This window comes from Pristis pectinata, chromosome 8 (assembly GCF_009764475.1).
Source record: "Pristis pectinata isolate sPriPec2 chromosome 8, sPriPec2.1.pri, whole genome shotgun sequence".
NCBI classification, from domain to species: domain Eukaryota; kingdom Metazoa; phylum Chordata; class Chondrichthyes; order Rhinopristiformes; family Pristidae; genus Pristis; species Pristis pectinata.
The window spans coordinates 17,021,311-17,041,440 of record NC_067412.1 but is presented as its reverse complement, the minus strand read 5'-3'; the positions used below and the strand labels follow the sequence as shown (position 1 = coordinate 17,041,440).

Here is a 20,130-nt window from a genome sequence, read left to right as displayed (position 1 = left end):
ATTAAACAATTTGCACGACAAAGTGCTCCTTGAAATACATTGCAGCACATAACTAAGGGAAAGCTGTCTCCCATTTGACATGAAGTCTGCAGAGACTTACTGGGAATGTGCCCTTGGCTCTGTGTGTAATTGAGACTGACAACAGTCTTGGTTTATTGCGAGGGAAGTTGGTGGAGGAATAGATCAAATTAAACAGGATACAATCCTTGCAAAGCAACGGGCTGACTTCAAGCTTTAACATGGTTTCAGACACACTGCACAGCCATTGACCTTCTGTCACCAGTGGGGGAAGATGAAAAATAAAAGTTATGGGGTTTCAAGTGGACAGAGCCAGAAAGAGGGAGCAGAACCTCTACACTATTAAGCCATGCCCAACTATACCAATGCAGGCAAGACATCAACTTCAATGCTGGCTGGTTGTTTTACTGAATGCAGCATGCAATCAAGGTTGGATGCCTACACAATATAGCAGGGGTGATTATCTTGAATTATCTACCTAAAGTTAGTCAATGCCACTCTAAGTAAGGCTGCACATCCAAAAGTAGAGCTAAGGTGTGTCATGCCTGCAGCAGTTACTGGTAACCATTCTGGAATTATTTCCTGACCTGGGGCACATTGAAGATACTGCACAACATGAGAAAATTTCCAACCCCCATACCTCTGCTGTAAGAGTTGGAGAAGTGTGATCTAAATGCAGGGTGGGGTGGTGGCAGAAAGGCTTCCAGAGAAAAACTCTGCAGAGGTGGAAGCAGATAAACCATGCCAGTCAATATAAGTACACAAGCCCTGAGGACTCAGAAGTTGAACACCTGAGTAGTCATGAGCAGTGAACATGTCCTCTAGTGCCTTATCCCACCAGTCTCAATTACTACTTAGTGCACCACAGCCCAATACCCATCTACCCCACAGGTCTCCATCAGTCAGACCTTGTACCTAGTATAGGTTGAAACTCTGTAACATGTTGAAACATGTTTTGAATCTGCAGTGCATATCTATACCAATTAATTAATTCTAACTAACATCAAACTAAGATCCAAAATTAACTAAGAACTGTACTAACCTGTAGCTAATTAACATAGCCAACAGCAATCTCAGCCAACAGCCTTTCTGTTTTACTGAAACTTCAGGCTATGGACAGTTCTCAGGACTCTTACGTGACCTGGGGAATGTCTATACTTAAAAAGAACAGTTCTCCTGCTCAGAGAAATTTGATCAGGGAGCAATTTCTGTAGTCTGGATTTTCTGTGGTCCGGTGCCAGACTAGAGAGTTTCAACCTTACACTTCGCACTGGTATAAACCTGGCACCTAATCTCACAGCTTGCATGCACATTCAACCATTTAGCCATTGTGTAATATGTATTGACACACTTCCCTTGTAGCACAAAATGGTGCAAAATTCGAGTAGCTAACCAGTGGGAGAGGGCACTGCTACAAGATGTAATGGAGCTTCAGGAGACAGTGCTCACTATCACTGGAGCAGCCATAATGGATATTGTACTCAGGAGCATGGTGAAAAGAATCAGGCATCCCAAAACCACCTCCCGCTCACAGCCTCTCCTCATCAGGAGGGGATGTGTTGGAGGTGTAAATTTACCATGCCTTCCACACCTTTAGTGCCATTTTCTTTCCTGATAGGCAGGGACTGCAAACATGCCCAGTGGTGGTGACGGAGTACTTAGAGGTACCATATTAGTTTAGGGATTAGCTTGGTGGAGTCTTAACTTGGTGAGAAGCTGGATGCTGGAAGTCTGCAGTCAGGGCAGGTGCTAATCCCCTGCAGGACTTTAATGAATTGGACGGTGGCCTCCTTTTGCTTTGCCTGGTGGCTCACATGTAGGTGGCCCAGCGAATTGCCACAGAATGAAGGAATCATGCCTACTGTCAGTATACCAGGCATGGACCTGTATGAGGACTGAGTATGGCCACACACCAGCTGGACATTGAGGAAGCTAAGTCCCTGCTGAGAAATTCTAATGTGTAGTGCAGTTTTTTCTCAGCCCAGTTATTTCTGGAGCTGTATGTATTTCCAGGTTAGATTGCATTGCACCAGGCTCTTCCAGGTACTAATCAGATTGGTGTTACTGACAGGATTTCCACATCAACCATCCAGTTAGTGACTCTAATCCCTGAATAAGTACAGGTCAATAGTTGGGGACCCAATTTGGGAAGATTCCTCCTCTCCTCTCTTGCCATAGTACCTAACTCCTTGCATATTTGGGCAGTTCCTTCTTCAGCCAACCTCCCACCATTCACCCCCCCCATTCCACCACCGCACCCCTGCACTTCCCCCCAACCCCCCCCCCATTGCTATCTCCAATTCCTCTTTGAAAGGACCTGAATACGTAGCCATGGTTAACTTGACAGTCACTGGCAATGCAGTCCTTGTCCTGCTCTAAGGTTGCAGTTGTGGTTGCCGTACGCAATGGACTTCCATGAGGAACTTCTTACTGAAGCACAGATTTCTTGACATTACACCTCACCGATTCTTAGCAGAAGACCATGTTCATCTAGGATATTCAAGGTCGGAACTGATCTTTGAATATCCTAGATGAACATGGTCTTTTGCTAAGAATCGTTCTCCAAACCACCCCCAACTTCCCAGAAATATGTCCTGCTCTGCTCATCATCCAATCTAAGAAGGATGCCAATCAAGGTGTCAATGTCTGGGAAGAGATGGCTTGGGTACAAGCCTCGAAGTCAGTTCCACTGGTACACCACTCATTTTGGTGTTCTTAAAGAACTCTGGAAAACACCATATGCCCACACAATCATTGCAAAACACAATGGAAATCAACAGCGGTTAACCTCAAGAAAGTTATAGCTAAAAGAAAGTGTTAACTAGGATGCTAAGCTCCAAAATGGCATTATGGTATTACTACAATGTTGCAGACAATTTAACATCACAATCCATCTCCTCTGCATACTTCCAGTGAACATTTGCTGCACATACACTTTGTCCTTATTAATGTAATGCGTAGGTAATTTCTGTCACAAATGTACCCATTCATAATGGAACCCATTGGGTAACCATTATGCCCAAATAGTGCTTTGTGGGGATGAATTTTGCACATAGAATCAGAGATATGCCATGCCAAAAGTTTCTGTTTCTAAATACCAGCACAACAGACATTTTCACTGCTGTGCATTCCTATCACATGCCTCCCTCTCTGCTCATTGACTAACTTATTTGTGTGGGTTATGCAGCAGAGTTGAGCCATATCTTCAGCCTCTGTTCTTATTCCCCAGTAGCCAGCCTTCCTTCTATTGTGGTGGATGACAGCTGTCAGGAGGTGTGCACTGACCTGAGTGACTACCTGTATATAGTCACACACCAGTTGACACTTTAGGAATAGAAACTATCTCTGCTGTGATATATCTCAAAGTTGACATACATCACCTACAAAGTGACATGTGCCATCAGCCGCACCTGACACTAGTAGGGACCCTGTTTTCCTTGCAAAGCCATGTGTTCACGTTTCCTCAAAAGAGAATTGAATTAATTCAGCTCTCTTTGAATGGATAAATTCAGTCTTCAGTGATCTCCCCAATATAACAGTGCTTGAAAAATGACCACACTTTTCAAAAATCTCTTGCTCCAGCTAGGAAAGAGTCAGGTGTGGTAACTTTGAAAGTCACTGGCAATATAGTTCACACTCTGCTCTAAAGTTGTTGTTAATATAGATGGCTGTGGTTCAGTCAGGACATCCTTATTAAAACACTGATACCTCATACAGTGTTCCTCAGTGAGGTTCGGGTAAGAGAATTGCATCCCAAATTCCCTTAATTGATATGACCTCCAACTGGGCACTCTGACTCAATTCTTCCTCCTTCTCTTATCATGCTTTAGTTATTCTCTTTGTAACATTCTACAGGGAATTTTGAACAATGCATCCATATCTGGAGCAACTGGTTTATGCAAAAGCCTTAAAGACAAGAGCAATTCTATCAAAAATGCTTTTTCCCAAATATTTGATTGATGAAGAGCTAACTTTATTGTAATAACAAGTGTAATTTATTGTGATTTAACTGCTTTAGTTTAAAAAGAATATTTATGTCTTGTTACGTATGTCTTATTATTCAGATGCAATCTACTGGAAGTTTCATTTACATCACAGACTGCTATAATTTCAGATTTTTTGGCAGGCTGATTCTATTCACTCAGAGCGCTTTGATGTAGTTCTTTTAAAATTAAAGTATTACTCCAGAATAAAGTCCCTACAGTGACTTATCAAGAGTTTGTTCAAAGAAACTACTCACTTCTAAAAGAGATGAAGTTCTCTAGAAATATTTCTCAGTGGTAGGTCTTTTCACCATCAGAGTTACACTTCCAAGTCAAGGTCTTGAACCATGACATTACCATGAGCCACAATCCATACTGACTTAGTGAAAGCAGGGAGTGGTCCATCCTCCTTCATTCACTTCTTCTCACTCTCCATAAACTTGAGGTTGTCTAAAACTCTGCTGCTTATGTTCCATCTCACACCAAGTCCTTTGTTTCTGCCTCTCAAAATTTTATACACCAATTTTATTTCCCATCAGCCTTCTTTATTTCAAAGAAAACATCCCCAGTCAGTCCGTACTTATACAGATGACCCCCACTTTATGCGGGTGAGGGGATTACCATTCCTAGAAAACAGCCTGTATCACAATTTTCCTTAATGTATAGCTGTATCATCTGAGTGCATCAAGAAATACGAGTTGAAAAAAATTGCATTTATTTATTTATGTTTCATATAAATTCCATGAGAGCATATTTTATTCTGTATCTCAATTTTTTGGGTAGTGATCTGTGAATTCTGTAAGGTGAACTTTTCTGTAACCCAAACAGCTGTAACATGGGGGTCACCTGTAATTATAATTCTCCAGCTCTGGCAACCTCTCCAGAAATCTCCTTATCACTTCTCTGGTGCCATCCCATCCTCGCTGTACATTGTACACAGTACCCTGGATATGGTCCAGTTATTACTACATACTTTTCCAATCAGACCTCCCTGCTCTTATGTTCAATGGCTTAGCCAATAAAGAATGAAACGTTAACTGAGGCTCTGCATGCTCTCTCAGGTAGATGTGATAGATCCAGTTATGCTGTCCAGAGGAGAGTGTGGGTTGGGGAGGGCATACTTCTTGCTGTCATGATCAGTATTTAACCTCAACCAATGTTATCAAGATAGATTAAATGTTTGCTAGCCCATTTCTATTAGTGAGTGTGTGTTGTCCACTCACTTTCTCAGTGTTAATTTCTAAGTGAAAATGCTCTCTGAGGAAACCTTTAAAGTAAATATAGAAGATGTCAATCAGTGAAACACTGATAGTTGAATGAAGCTAAATCTCCTTGTTTTACATGCATCACTCATTATAGACTATCTGAAGAAGCTCCTTTGGAAAATGTGGTTCATCTAAGACCATTTCTTTTATTCCCTTGGGGAATAACCAGCTTTTAAGTACGAGAGGAAATGGGTTTTGGATTGTAGAAGTACATCGACCAAGAAATATTGCAGCATGCCTTCTGGGCAAATTTTGTCTCAAGCTTCAAAATCAACAAAGATTTTACTCAGTCTTTCTGCCAGTGAGAAAATAAGACTGGACTATTGGAGGCCTACACAAAGCAAACTCAAGGATTTATTTGTAGGTTGTTTGTCACAGTATGCATCCTACCAAAAGCTAAAGCCCTATAAGCTGAATAAGCTAAAAGCTATGTACTGCTTTGTAATGGTCTGAGAGTTCTTAAAGTGCTTCAGAACCTGTTGAGTATTTTCCAAGCCATTATAACAGCAAATGTGACAACTATTTGCATGTAGCAAGGTCCCACAAATAGCATATCAGCTATTAACTAGACAATCTGTTCACTTTAGTGGAGTTGGTTAAGAGAGGAATCTTAGCCAGGACACCAGAAGAGCTCACTGCTCTTTTTCATACACTGTTCTGGGTGGGATTCTCACTTCCACCTCATCCAAAAAATGGCACAATTTGCATTACTGTGCCACAGTAAGTGTTGACCAGAAAAAGGTCATGATGTGGGCGATCAACTCGTGGCTTCCCAGCTCCGTGGTAAAACTTAATCAAGTGTTATCGAAAAGAAAGATGCTGCAGCATTATCTTTGGGTGGTTCAGTGGCACAACAGCTGATTCACGGCTACAGTGACCTGGTTTCAATCCTGACCTTGGGTGCTGCCTGTGTGTGGAGTTTGCATGTTCCCGCTGTGATCATATAGGTTTCTCCCAGGTACTCTGGTTTTCTCCCACATTCAATGACATGCAGGTTGGCAGGTTAGTTGGCACTGTAAATTACCACTAGTGTGTAAGTGGTAGAATCTGGGGGAGCTGATGGGAGTGTGCAGGGAATATTAGTGGGAAATGGATTTGCTCTATGAACTGGTGTAGATTTGATAGTCCAATAGGCCTCCTCCTATTTTGTAAGGAAATATGAAGATACTATGGTGCAGATACTGGAAGTCTGAAAAGGAAACAAAAAATGCTGAAAATATTTGGAAGTATTTGGCAATTCAGGCACTAGGATGGAGAGAGAAATAGTTAATATTTCAGGTGAACAACATTTCATCTGAATTAGGAAAAGTTAGAGATAAAACAAAGTGCTGGAAATACTTAGCAGGTCAAGCAGCATCTAGGGAGAGAGAAGTGATTCAGGTCAACTTTAATGAGATCAGCAGGTTTTAGGATGAACAGAAAGAGGGAGGCAAAAAGGGATTGATAATACAAGATGAAAGAAGTTGGTACCTAGGCAAGAAAAAGAAAAAAGGGTCAATCTAGTGAAGATGTAAAGCAAAGGAGTGGAATCATTATCTAAAATTGCTGAAAGAGTACTGTGGATGTTAGCAATCTGAAATAGAAAAATGTTATATACTTAGTGTTATCAACTGTGGCAGGTTGAAGATTGTAAATGTTTTAAAAGGTTATGGGCTGTTGCAATTATGGAACATTGCCATTGTTTTGCTGAGAGAGAAATGTTTTAATGTCATGGAATATCAAGACTACAGTTCTAAATTTTAGTGCCGTTTCTGGGCACAGTCAGAAATCTCTGGCTCAGAGTTTTGTAAATGTAACTGTACTTTTATAATGGAGGGTGCTTTGTTGAGCAACTCGTCTTTATAGGATACATGTGGTCTAGAGCAGATGCTAAGCGAGGCAGGACCTCTGCTTTGTTATAATTTCTCATTTTTATTTCTTACTACATATAAGGAGGCCATTCAGTCCTGTGAGTCAATGCCACCTCTCAGAGCAATCCTATCAGTCCTATTGCCCCTCTCATTGACCTGCTGAATTAATCCAGTGTTTTCTGTTTTATCCCTGCAATCTATTCTCTCTCACGTACCTGTTACTCCTCCAATTCACCTACCACCAACAATGCTAGATTTAATTTACAGTAGCCAATTACCAACTTAACAACCCGCACTCCTGTGGGATGTGGGAAGAAACCAGAGCACCTGGAGGAAATGCACTCAGTCACAGGGAGAATGTGCAAACTTCACACGGGCAGCACCAAAGGTCAGGATTGAATCAGGGATTCTGGAGCTGTGAGGCAGCAGCCCTTCGTGCTGCACTGCTGTGCCACCCTCAGCTGAGTGACTGAACAATTTCAGTTGAAAAGTTCAACAAAAAATGGCAATATGTTTTCTTGATTTTTGAACATAAAAAATTATATAAATCAGGTGCACAAACTGAGCGGCCCAAATATTGCAGGGGGAATAACCGTGACACTGTCTTAAGAATTCTTCATTGTTAATTGCCTTCTGCAAATCAGACTCCATGGGACTGTAAGTTGTTGGCCGGGATGCAATGAGCAGCAAGCAATGTTCATTTCCACCAACTGCAGGATCCAGCACACATTGTTGCTTATGATATTTTCCTATATTCTCAATATGTTAAATTGGGAAAACTTATTAAAAAATTTATTACATCACGATTAGTAGACAACTAGATAATTGAAATATGCATTTATTTAAAATTCTGTTCACTCAATTTTCCATTCTTTTACTTTGCGTGGTTTTGCAAGAATTGAATTTATTGCTTAAATAACCCAATATCTTGCCAACAACTGAGACTAAATGGATTTGACTTGTCCTGAGACATAATATCAGTCCTGTGTGTATGTGCCATTACAATGCAAATTGTGCTTGTGTCAAACATTTTTTTACCAAATGGAGTGTCATAAAACGAATTGTATCCGAAATATGTTTGTTCTTTGCATTCAGAAGCAACAGCAAAATTCTTGATTTAAAGAAGGAACCCTTTTTAACTTCTTGCTAATCAGGAAATTGAAACAGTCAAGTATGGTGCTGGTTTTAACACCACCAGCTGATGTTATTTTCTGCAAAGATCATTCAAGAGATTGTTAGATAAGTGTGTGAACCAGTGTTCCATCTGACCATGTGGGTTTCCCACATAGTAAGTTAGACTAAAATTCCCCCAGACTTTCAGAGATAAAGCCCAGGGCAATATCTGTTAAAAATACAAAGTCATAGAGCATGGAAACAAACCTACTGTGCCTGTGCTGGCCATCAAGTACCTTATACTGATTCTATTTCCAGCACTCAGCTCATACCCTATCAATAGCCTATTTACAACCTGTCCCCGGGTAACGAATGGGTTCCCTTTTTACAGACATCCATTAGCCAAATTTGTCCGTAAGCTGGAAAAAACACAAAAATCACTAAATATGGTAACCACACCTCCACAGTATTGTAATGAATGGCATCAAAAGCACTTAAGACTGATAAGAAAGAATAATTACTAAAAGTGAAGAGAGAGAGGAATATAGTTCTGCCGGTCAAACGGACCTATGAACGTACCTCAGACTTTGAATTTAATATTATGGGAGCTTGTTCATAAGTAGGAGTGTCCATAAGTTGGGCGTTCTTAACCTGGGAACAGGCTGTAAATACTTCTTAAATGTTCTGAGAGTACTTCCCTTCACCAGCCCCTCAGGCTGTGTGTTCAAGATTTCAACCACCCTCTGGGTGAAAAAAAATCTTCCTTAAATCCCCTCTGTCTCCTACCCTTTACCTTTAATCTATGCCTTTTGGTTCTGATAAGGAGAAAGGTTTCTCACTATTTCTAGGTCTCATAGTTTTGCACACCTCAATCCGGTCACCACTTGGCCTTCTCCACTCTGTAGAAAACAAATCCAGCCTATTCGGTCTCCCCTCATTGCTGAAATGCTCCATCCCAAGCAAAATCCTGGCACATCTCGCTTGTACCCTCTCCAGGGCAATCACATCCTCCCTATAGCATGGTGACCAGAACTGTGCACAATACTCCAGGTGTGGCCTAACTAATGTTTGATAGAGTTTGACCATAACCTCCTTCTCTTATATTCTGAGTCTCAGCTACCAAAAGCAAGTATTCTACATGCCTTCCAGTATGTCTTTGTAACCACTTTTTCTGATGCCTTCAGGGATTCTTGGACATGTGCCATTGCTGGAAAAGGCAAGGCATGCACTGTCTGGCTTTTCCCTGCATCTCTGGTGAAACATCAAAGGCACTCAAGCCCAGTTGGGGGCTCCTAGGGTCTGGAGGAATAGGGAAATAGAGAAAAGAGTTATATAAAATTATGAGGGGTATAGATATGGTAGACTGTAGGAAATTTTTCCCCTTATCAGAGGTAGATAAAACCAGAGGACATTAATTTAGGGTAAAGGGCAAGATATTTAGAGGGGATATAAGGGGGACCTTCTTCACCTAGAGAGTGGTAAGTACTTGGAATGCACTCCCTGAGAGAGTGGTTGAAGCTGGATCGCTGACAGCATTTAAGAAGTGTGTAGATGAGCACTTGAATCACATAGACATAGAAGGCTATGGACCAAATGCTGGGAGATGGGATTAATATTGGAAAGGTGCCCACTGGTCAACATGGATTAGTCTCTCTCTCTCTCTCTCTCTCTCTCTCTATATATATATATATATATCAAAGTTTCTTTTTTCCTCAGTTTTTCTGAGCTTTTCTATTGTATGCCCTGACCTTATTAATGCTAAAATGAATCACCTCACACTTTTCAGGATTAAATTTCATCTGCCAATTTCTCTGCCCATTTTACCAACTGATCAAAATCGTTCTCTAGCCAAAGACTACTCATTATCAACACCACCAATCTTCGTGGTTTCTGCAAACTTACTAATCATTTATCCCATATTTACTTCCAGATCATTAACATAATTGCCCAATTCTGACTGCCTAATCGAACTCCCTGACCCCCTTCTTTACTTGCTATCATTCCACCTCTTCCATCACAGTTATCATACACTGTTTTAATGATAAGCCTTATCCTCACATATTGAACCTCCCACTCCCTTAAACTTGCAGTAAAATGCATGAAGTTCATTGGACATGTGAGGTAATTTGCTACTTGTGAAGATCACAGTAACTTAGACTTTGGCCAGCACCTGCAGAGCAAAAATCTCTTCTTTGATGTCACTGGAAAAGCTGTAAAGAAGATGATCAGATTAGTACTGCCTGTGCAGTTGATCATTCAATGAGATCATCCTGCAGACACTGCCCTCTGATGTTTCCTTTAAATAGAACGCAGCCTGCTTTGCTGTCCTAGATACAGCTTGTCCTGGGATGAGACCAATTCTTGATTGGTACCTTCAGTATCAAGTGCATGTCAATGTAGAGTGGGAGAGTAGGAGAACCACTCTCCAGGAGAAGTCCCAGGCCTTCTGCCTCAGCTGCTCGTTGATAAAAACTGAGTGAAAGAGAGCACCCATCAGACATTGATAACTCCCTGAGTCATGTTCCATGGGTGCTCTATACAGCAGCTTGGTATGATGCACAGCCATTAGGCCTGGCATCAGTTGAATTGCCACAGATCCCTTGCAACAGTGGAGCATTTTCATGTCTGAAGTTGTCAGGGTTGCTAGTGGCAGTCTTGGAGAAGGGTGGCCAATGGATGCACAGCTTTCTTCTTGGAGGGGCCTTCTTAGCACTGAGTGCCAGTCTGCCACCCAAGCACATAGGACAAGCCAGACTAAAACTACCCCAGACTTCTGAAGATAAAGCACAAGGCTGTCTCTGTTAGGTATACAAAATGTGTGCGCCAAGTGTTTGACTGGGATTGGAATACTCATTACCTAAAGCTGAGGACTGCAGCCATCCAATCCAGTTCTCCCAACTGGAGCACCCCACTGCTGCATCTCTTCCTCCAGTATGATGGCACTGAGTTGTGAGTCCATGGAGAGAGCCAGCACCTGATCTGAGTATGGGTTTGGGGGAGGGAGTAGAATTCAGAAGTTTCAGAATGATTTTCTGGGTGGAAGTACAAGCATCCCTCTTTAGTTTACTGACACTTCACTAGATTAATCAGAAATGCTAGGGGAAGCCGAGAGACTTTCCTGAAGGGTGTAAGGTTTTGTCAGTTCCAGGAACAGCTTAAAATTCTGTTCCTCGAACAGTGCTACTTTGATGGGAGTGAGATTCATATTGTTCAATAGATCAAGCAAACTCACATTTAGCAAAACATCAGCATTTAACATATAAAATACATTCACTGGATGTGAATACCACTGCCAAGGTCTGTATTTATCATGTTCTCGTTAATCCCATGGAACTGAGAGATTTTGTAGGCCATTTCAGAGGGTTGTTAAAAGTCACTGACATCACTGGGGTCACTTATAGGCTACACTGGATGAGGCCAACATATCAGTGAACCTGGTTGATTTCTGCAACAATCTGGTAGCTTTTTAGTCCCAGTTACTGATGCTTGTTTTTTATTCCAGGTTTATTCATGAATTCAAATTGAGTGCAAGGTGCAGAGAGTAGGAGGGACATTTATTGTAGTCATTGCGATGTCTTATTTTAGAATAATAGTACCTTTTCCAGGTTAATCTAACCAATCAACCAAACATTAAAGTGCAAGCCAACTCACAAGCTCAGAGATATCAGGGATTAATTCAATTAATTTACCAAAACCTTCAGAATTTGGCAATGAAAAATATTACTGCAATAACATTTGTGAGCTTGCTTCACCTTCAGCTTGCAATTATTGTGGAGTGTGTCACCAGATACAAAAGGTGAGTCACTGTTAGAGTCCTGTGTGCAATAATCCATCATCTGGACAAAATAATTTAAAACATTCCAAGCTTAAAATTGGTTTTACATTTCAACTTTTTAAATGTTTGTGGCAGCAGTTCTCTAATGATGCTCACAATATATATATTTTAGTGAAACATAGCAGCTGAAAAAAAATCACAGAATAACAAATGGAATTTTTCAACACACTCTTGACACTCATGGTAGAGCAGGCTCCTTGGAGAATGGGAGAAGACAACAAGAGAAGCCTGCTGCTTGCGGTAACATTAACTGGTTTATAGCGGAGGGAATAAGCAAAGTAGCTGCCTAGCAACACTTCTCCTCAGATGTTTTCTTGAAGCATCACCATGTTTAAGATCAAAACTTCCTTTATCAACAAAGGGCTGTCAGTAGCATTATTTAGTTCCATAAGTTTTGAGTAGTCTGTTCCAAATGTCACTGAGTTCCTTTCCATCTGCCACACTTAAACCCATCTCTTCTCAGCTTTATTTCAAAGCTGTTCCTGCCTAAATGTGGTACAGTAGTGATCAATTTGACTACAGACACAGTGTGGTTACTTTCTGTAGTATAAACAGATCAGTCATTTTTATTTTCCTAGCTTTTCCTGCTCCAAGGTTAAAGATGGCCATATTTCCTCCTTCTTAATATAAGCCTCTCTTAGCCAGTTCCATTATCTCTGGGGGATTTGTTATGAGGAGATTTGCAGTGGGTGAGAGAAGGGGGAGCAATATTTTGAAATGAGAGATGTTGTAGTTATGGAAGGCATATTTGTGGGCAAATCTTCCATTGGCAGTTGAAACAGTTGGTAATGACCATGTTGACTACAGTGGATATTCTTTTAACAATTTCAGGCAGTTAAAAAAATCCAACCATTTAATTAAAAACTGCTATTTGTATATGTTTTATGATATTTTATATTGTTGTATTTTATTGTATCCACCTTTTCTTTTTTTGGAACTGTGTATAGGTTGGAGTATGTACAGCAGCCGGTGCAAGACAATTATGGAGCAGTCATGTCTCCATTTTACAGAGTAGCAATGTCTGTTAAATCACTAGTGCATAAGTTAAAGTGTCAGAGTTTACACTTTCCTTTGGACATTCACAAAAACACCTTGCTTTTAAAATTCCAATCTTTGATTTAAAATCTCTCCAGGGTGTTAAATCATTTGATCTTCACTCCTGCAATGCTCCAGTATCTCAATGCTCCTCCAATTCTGGCTTCTTGCATAAACCCAATTTCCTTTGCTCAGCCTTTGGCAGCATTGGGTTCAGATATCTGGTCCCCAATCTCTGTAAAACCTCTTCATCTCTCTACTTACAAGCCAATGTAGCTGTCCTTTAAACTAAACTCTTTGACTAAGCTTTTGTTCGCTTAGTTTAGTATCTCTTTACATGTCATATAATGTCCGATAATGCCTTTGTGAAATGTCTGAGGAAATGTCGCTCCATTAAGAGTCAATGTAATTGAAAGCTGTTGCATTTCGCATTGTTTGGAATTATTCCCTGTTTCAGAGCCTTCGCATGATTAAGCACCATTTTTTTTATTTGGAAACAACACATCACTAATACTTATTTCCCTTTCTTTTTAACATTTCTTAGCTGAAAAGGCAAATGATGACTTCTTTGCTAAGCGCCAACATTTTGCAGAACTTGCAGCGAAGGGGACCTTGCCCCTGCACCCAGTGCAGATGCCAATGGACCATGATGACCCAGTGCATGGCTCGGACACCTACAATGCCAAGCTACCCGGGCAGAGGAACAAAATCACCAAGATGCACACGCACCCACTGGTCTTCGATTCTGACTACAAAACCTGGGACACAAACGACACTACCATCCGCCGGCAGGCCTATGCCAACAAGAGGCCCTGTACAGTGGGTCCTCTGGCTGAGAAAGCCAGCCCTCAGGCACAGCATTACCTGGGGCAGCAGCCGTACTTTGTAACCAACAGCAAAACAGAAGTGACCGTGTGATGATCGGCACCTTTTTTATTTAAAAAGAATGAATAAAGAAACCCATTGTTCAAGAATTACCTACCCCAGAATTGGAAGAGTTTTGAAATGTGTTCTAGTTGTCAACTAATGCGATTGGGCTAAGGAATCTGAAAAATGAGCAATACTCACTGAAGGATTAATAACAATGGACTTTATGTTGAAAAAAATAAGTTGTGAATTTTCTTAAACAAAAAGACCAGTTCATATTGCAATAGCACATTTCAGTTTTCTGTCGGAGGCTATTGGGACGTATGAATGTTTAAGACAATTGGGAGCATGTTTTCTGTAGTTTTCTAACTTCCTCTACATATTTGGAAAAGGAAGGGTGGATACAGCATACCCTGTCTTAAACAGAGCTTTTTGATCAGCTTGCTGACTCTCAGCTGCCTTCTGTCTCACTGGGAAGACTGGGTAATGTAGGTTGTGCCTTTACTCTAGATAATGATGCCGTTCACTTAGGTCATGGTTGACAAACCCACTTTCTCACCATCTAATCTCTACTAATGTTAGCACTGCATTCTGTATTTTGCTCAAGAGAATGGTTTAGTAGGCCATTAAGATCAAATACTATCATTGGGCTGCACTCCAAGTTTATGAAGTAGAACTCTTGAATATTTCCTCTCAATTAATTGGTGTCATGCCCTCTCAGAAGGTCCTGAAGTTATGAGGCTGAACAAAAACGAGGAATAGAAAGTAAACATGCACTTCATTCCATCCTATTTCAGAAAGGAATCACAAATCTTGTTCTACTCCCATCATCAATTATATATTTATATGGAGGGTACAATTTTTAATTAGTAAATGTGCAGTTGCATTTGGTAAATAACTAATGATTATCTCCAGTGCTGGGGGCAATTTGTTTTCACTTCAGTTTTGTGTTATAAGATATTTATTTATTAGTCACATGTACATCAAAACGCACAGTGAAATGCATCTTTTTGCATTACTGACAATGTGCTGGGGGGCAGGCCACAAGTGTCGCCACGCTTCCGGCGCCAACATAGCGTGCCCACAGCTTCCTAACCCGTACGTCTTTGGAATGTGGGAGGAAACTGGAGCACCTGGAGGAAACCCACGCAGACACGGGGAGAATGTACAAACTCCTTACAGACAGTGGCGGGAATTGAATTGGAACAGAAAATGGAGCCCTGACAGCATTATGCAGAATTCTAACATCTGCACACCATCTGGATAACTTAGTGTATACTCTAAATGAAATTTTTATTCCCATTCTCCATGAAGCATGTAGTTTCTATTTTATGGGCTGCATAACCAGTTATATTCATCAACCCTGTAGAATAATTTTTAGGCCAAAGGCATTTTAATAGTAAAAAGTCCTTTTAATTCATTTCTCGATAGTCTACTCTATCCATTTATGTTAATACATCTCGTAGGTTTAAACATCTCAGTGAGCCAAGACTTAATGTAAGCGGATCTTTGGTCTAGTCTTGTGTTGTGCTCTCTCTTGAGAGTGCCTCAGATGGAAGATTAGCTCTGCAGCACAGTATTGGAGTGGTGGAGGTAAGGATAAAGATTTAGACTATCGGCTGGCACTGGACAGCTGAACTGCAAACAACGTTTCATTGCCCAGATTCAATAGACATCACTGTGATTGGTGCAAAGCTGCACCAAAAATAAATGAGCAGAAACATGCAAAAAGTCACTGAAGCAGCTTTTAAACTAAGCCCCAGCAACGAGTGGGAAGAACTGCTAATTGTGCCTCTCTCATTCCAACTTCACACTTAGTTAACAGGGAATTTTGGCACAAATGCTTAACGGGTACTTTCCCAACCCCACAGTTGGCATGCTCCAAATCACTTTCAGGTAAGGACTTTATTTAGCTTGTTGGTACAGGGGCAAAGTGGTAGGCTGTGACTTGCAAGCTATTGGCAGGCAAGGCCTGGCTGGGGTTTGGGGAGGTGGTGGAAGGGGAGGCATGGCTACTTCACCTCACGAAAATGGACCAGCTGTGGGATAGAAGATTTATAGGGCTCAGAGCCATTTTTCCATCCCTTTAGTTCCAGAAAAACCTTTTAGAAAAGAAACCCCTTTTGGTGAAGCCATAGAAGAACGTTTGCAGGCTGCTAGTTAGCCTTGCTGGTGCCTGCAATAATGGACATGGAGTCCATCAACTAGAACCAGGCCCAATTTATAAACTTATACCACCTTTCTGTAGGTCTGGACATGACTACTGTCTATTTATTTAAGGGCCTGATTGAAGTTTAATTCTCAAGGCCCCCTTGAGTGGGCCAACTGCCAGTTACCCATGTTTTCAGTTGCAACATGTACAGGGTGCAGTTAACAGTGTTCTGTTGGCTGAGATTTTCCTCTCTTTTGCTTTGCCTTTAAGTGAGGCCAACAGAAGAGTTCACAATTAATACTGAAAAGGAAAATTAAATTAATGGTATTGGGGAACGTGTCAGCCAGTACATTTGACATCAAACAGTCTCTTAAGTAAATGAGTAAGCCTATGAGTTACATCAATGCAGGAAGCTGATCTTCTTGGGACCATTGGCAATGCGAAATCATAGCTGGCCATGCCAAGATGATTTTTGTTCTAAAGGGGGAATGTTGAGTGGGGCTGAGGAGAGCAAGGAAATGGGAGGGAATTTGCCTTGTGCCCATCAGTCCATAACAGTTTCTTACTATAGATGGTGATATTCAAAGTATGCATAAGGACAGGGAGACCTAAGTTACCTGAAGAATGCAGCATGTAATGCTGAGTACATTGCATGACTACCTTTTTCTCCCTGCATTACTGCTTTTACTGCTCGCACACCTGCAACTTTCCATTGGTGAAGTGCAGCGGTCTTTTACATTGCAATAACTCTGAGAGAGCCAGCAGTCCTCAACTCTGGCAAAGCACTAAGTGGATTGTTATTATGTTTTTGTGTGAACGTTATTGATTGACCAATACAATGGTCTTTCTCGCTTTACATCCTGTGGTGGCATATTAAAAGAAAATTCTCCCCAATATTTTGCTCAGTGTTCAACCTTCATTCAGCCCCGTAGCATCCAGCTATTTGGGCATTACCACACTTGTTGCGTGGTAACTGGCTGCATTATTCCTACATTGCAACCATGCCTGCATTTCAAAAGTACTTCATTGGTTATCAAGTGATTTGGAATGACCTAAAAGGGAAGTCTTTCTCTCCCACACATTTGTATACCATATTTTCCTTGTTTGACTTTTACTCCTGCTTACTATTTCAGTTTCCATTCAAGCCATTATTTGTTTTGCAATTCACTTGAATGTCATGCTCACTTAACTGTAGAATTTGAGGATCGTTGGTAATATGGGGATTTTGATTTCACAAATGTGTGGACCTACTTTAATGTTATTTAACGTACCTATTAAGCATTCACTCTACTTAATGACAGCAGTTTCAAGGCAAATTAGCAACATATTTTTGGAACCAATGTTGGAGCATTTTTCAGATGGTGTTTGTACCTTCCTAATACCAGAAGCATCTGGCACTGGTATTTGTGCCGTCCAAGTTGTGGGAGCTCCTCACTGGTCCTCCTCTGAGGTTGTTGCAAAGAGCTCATCAGAAATAATGTGAGGAGAGTAGGCCACAAAGCACAGAAAAAAGTAGATACCAGTTCTAATTGAGATGATTTTTATTTGTTCTCGAGCAAATTGCTCAGTGCTTATAGTTGTTTGAGTATCTTCTTTTCAATGTTGCACCTAATTTTCCTGCATCCTGACTCAGACATGGTCTAGATCACCCTCACTTTCATGTATTCATGTACAGTAGTTGGAATAAATACCAGGTGACAGTGAGCATTTGCTGGGAAAGCATTGTTTGTTTGTAATGCTCACTACAAATGCACAAGTTTGCAGGAGACAGAATGTTCACCTCACAGAAGTGGCAGGCTCAGACTAAAGGACGCAAAGTAGGTGTTAAAAATTCTCCTGGTTTAATTCCACAGTGGATCAGTTTGGTTTAGTGTATAAGAAATTAAGCAGTGTACATAGAATCTGAGGATTACTTAAGCAGCAGATTATAGCCACACTTTAGTATGTCCTTGCCCAGCAATTTGTATTATTCAAGTATCGACCCTGCTGCACTCCTGCTTTATGCTGAGTATAAGTCTAATGTGGAATTAATGTTGTGGTATTGCTGCACATTTTATACAATAGTCGATGTAACAGAGTTTTGCTGAATGCTTTCTCCTGTTATGTGCATAAAATATTAAGGAAATTTGCTGTGCATTTGTGCATATCTTTTTTTTCTGCAAATTCCCCGAAATTGTACTTCTGTCTCTCACAGGAGCAGTCCTACAACCCACCGATTCAGAATGTTCCTGAGAGTTTGCTCTGTCTCTATGATGCTCTGGCCAAGAGGAGGAACTGAACTCATGGGGAATTTTTAGTGCAGTTCACTCCATGATACAGGCCACCGGCATATTAATCTGCCTGTTGAATATGCTGACATGTTTAAACCACTGTCTTATGGCCAATTATAGTTAGTACTTGATTGCCTTAAAGAAATCTTCTGGCTTATTAAGAGTCAATGAGAGTGTGATATCATTTAATAGCCACACCGAGATGGGTATGAGGGGACACCAAGGTGCAAACAGAACCCTGGCCACCTGCACCCCCCTAGCCCACCCACTCATTCACAATAATCATCCAACAGAAGTTTTTATAAACATGATGAAAAAGGGCAAACATGAACACATACACTCATAACATTATGGATGGTTTCAGGTTCCTCATCAAAAGCAACCAAATTTAAGATCCTGCACATGCTTCTACGCCATCAACAAGTGTCTCAGATGGTGGGGTTGGCTTGTGTTCAGCAAAACAGGGTGAGAGGTAGCAAAGTGGAGGATATCTACCAAAACGTCAATGGGAGATTAACCTCTGTGTTCAATTCAGTTCAAGAGCTGGGTCATTCAGCAATCCCACTCAATGGTAAAATGATTATGACTTACTGTGGACCCGGCGGTCCCTGGGTGTGATGCATAGATTTACTTAACTGCAGGATAACAGTGGGAAACTGGTATTTTTCAGTGAATAGGTAAATGTTAAGTTCAGGGCTCCCACTGCTGATCAGTGTCCAAAGGCTACTGTTCTAAATGATGAGAATGAGAGATGGGTAAGGCTGGAATCAGCTTTGTTGATGGTATTTGCAGACCATGGTCTGCTGCCTAAATGCAATGAAACCTAAAAAACATATGGATGTCTCTAGAATCATATTACATCATCACAAAATGAATCACTATCTTCAGAAGAGAATTTGGTAGGGAAAAGAGTACAGAGAAGTAAAAATGTATTCTTTTGTGTCCCACACAATAACTTCAGTCAGATCCAGGTGTCCTTTCTTAGATTGGAATGGATGTTGGCATAATATGATAATGCCATGATAAATGCTGTTTTTTTTACATCTCTCCCTTGTTATTGTCTGATTACATGCCCCTCCACACTAATTCTGAGATCAAGTCACCACAGTCACTGATTCTTGATTTGAAAAAAATGCCGAGCAGAATTCAATGACTTTAGCTAAAGATTCCCAAAATCAGACCCCAGAGTAGCATTTTCTTTTTACAATGACAAAGGTAAACCAATTTTCCTTCCAGTTAAAGCAGATTTAGACGTATCAATACTGTGAGTGACACCTGCCCCAGCATTCTTCAGCCAATATATCAATCATGTGCTTATAGCTTTCCATGGAATATCCAAGAGGTTGTAGGAAACTGCTGATAGCAGTACCTGAGCACCAATATCAAAACTAATGAGAGTTTTGATTTCGACTCAGTTTGCAGTCCTTCCATTCATGATTAGATGTTATGCAGCTTAGAAGCTCAAAAGCAAGGTGAGATTTTTCTCCTTAAGAGAGAGGAAAGTAAATTTATTAATTACTGTGCAACTAAAATCAATTTTACGATAGCAAATACATGAAGATGATGTATGGAAATCAGGAAAAAAAGGCAGGCCAAGAGGGAAGAAACAGTATGGTTCCTCAACAATTGGTTTCTGTGTTTGCTTTGGAATCATTACATCTATGCTGAGCTGTGCAGAGTAAATTATGCGAAAATAAACTGCTTTGAATTGAGGAAGATTGTGGAGTCATGGAGTCATACAG

General features: G+C 40.8%; 1 protein-coding gene across 1 annotated transcript in view; it reads left to right on the top strand.

The window, feature by feature from the left end:
• shisa9a (shisa family member 9a) overlaps positions 1–14,017 on the top strand; it is a 205,955-nt gene extending 191,938 nt beyond the window's left edge. Inside the window, exon 4 of the mRNA XM_052021270.1 lies at positions 13,644–14,017. Within this exon, the coding sequence (XP_051877230.1) occupies positions 13,644–14,017 (374 nt within the window). The remainder of the gene's footprint in view (positions 1–13,643) is intronic.
• Positions 14,018–20,130: the final 6,113 nt, after the last annotated feature.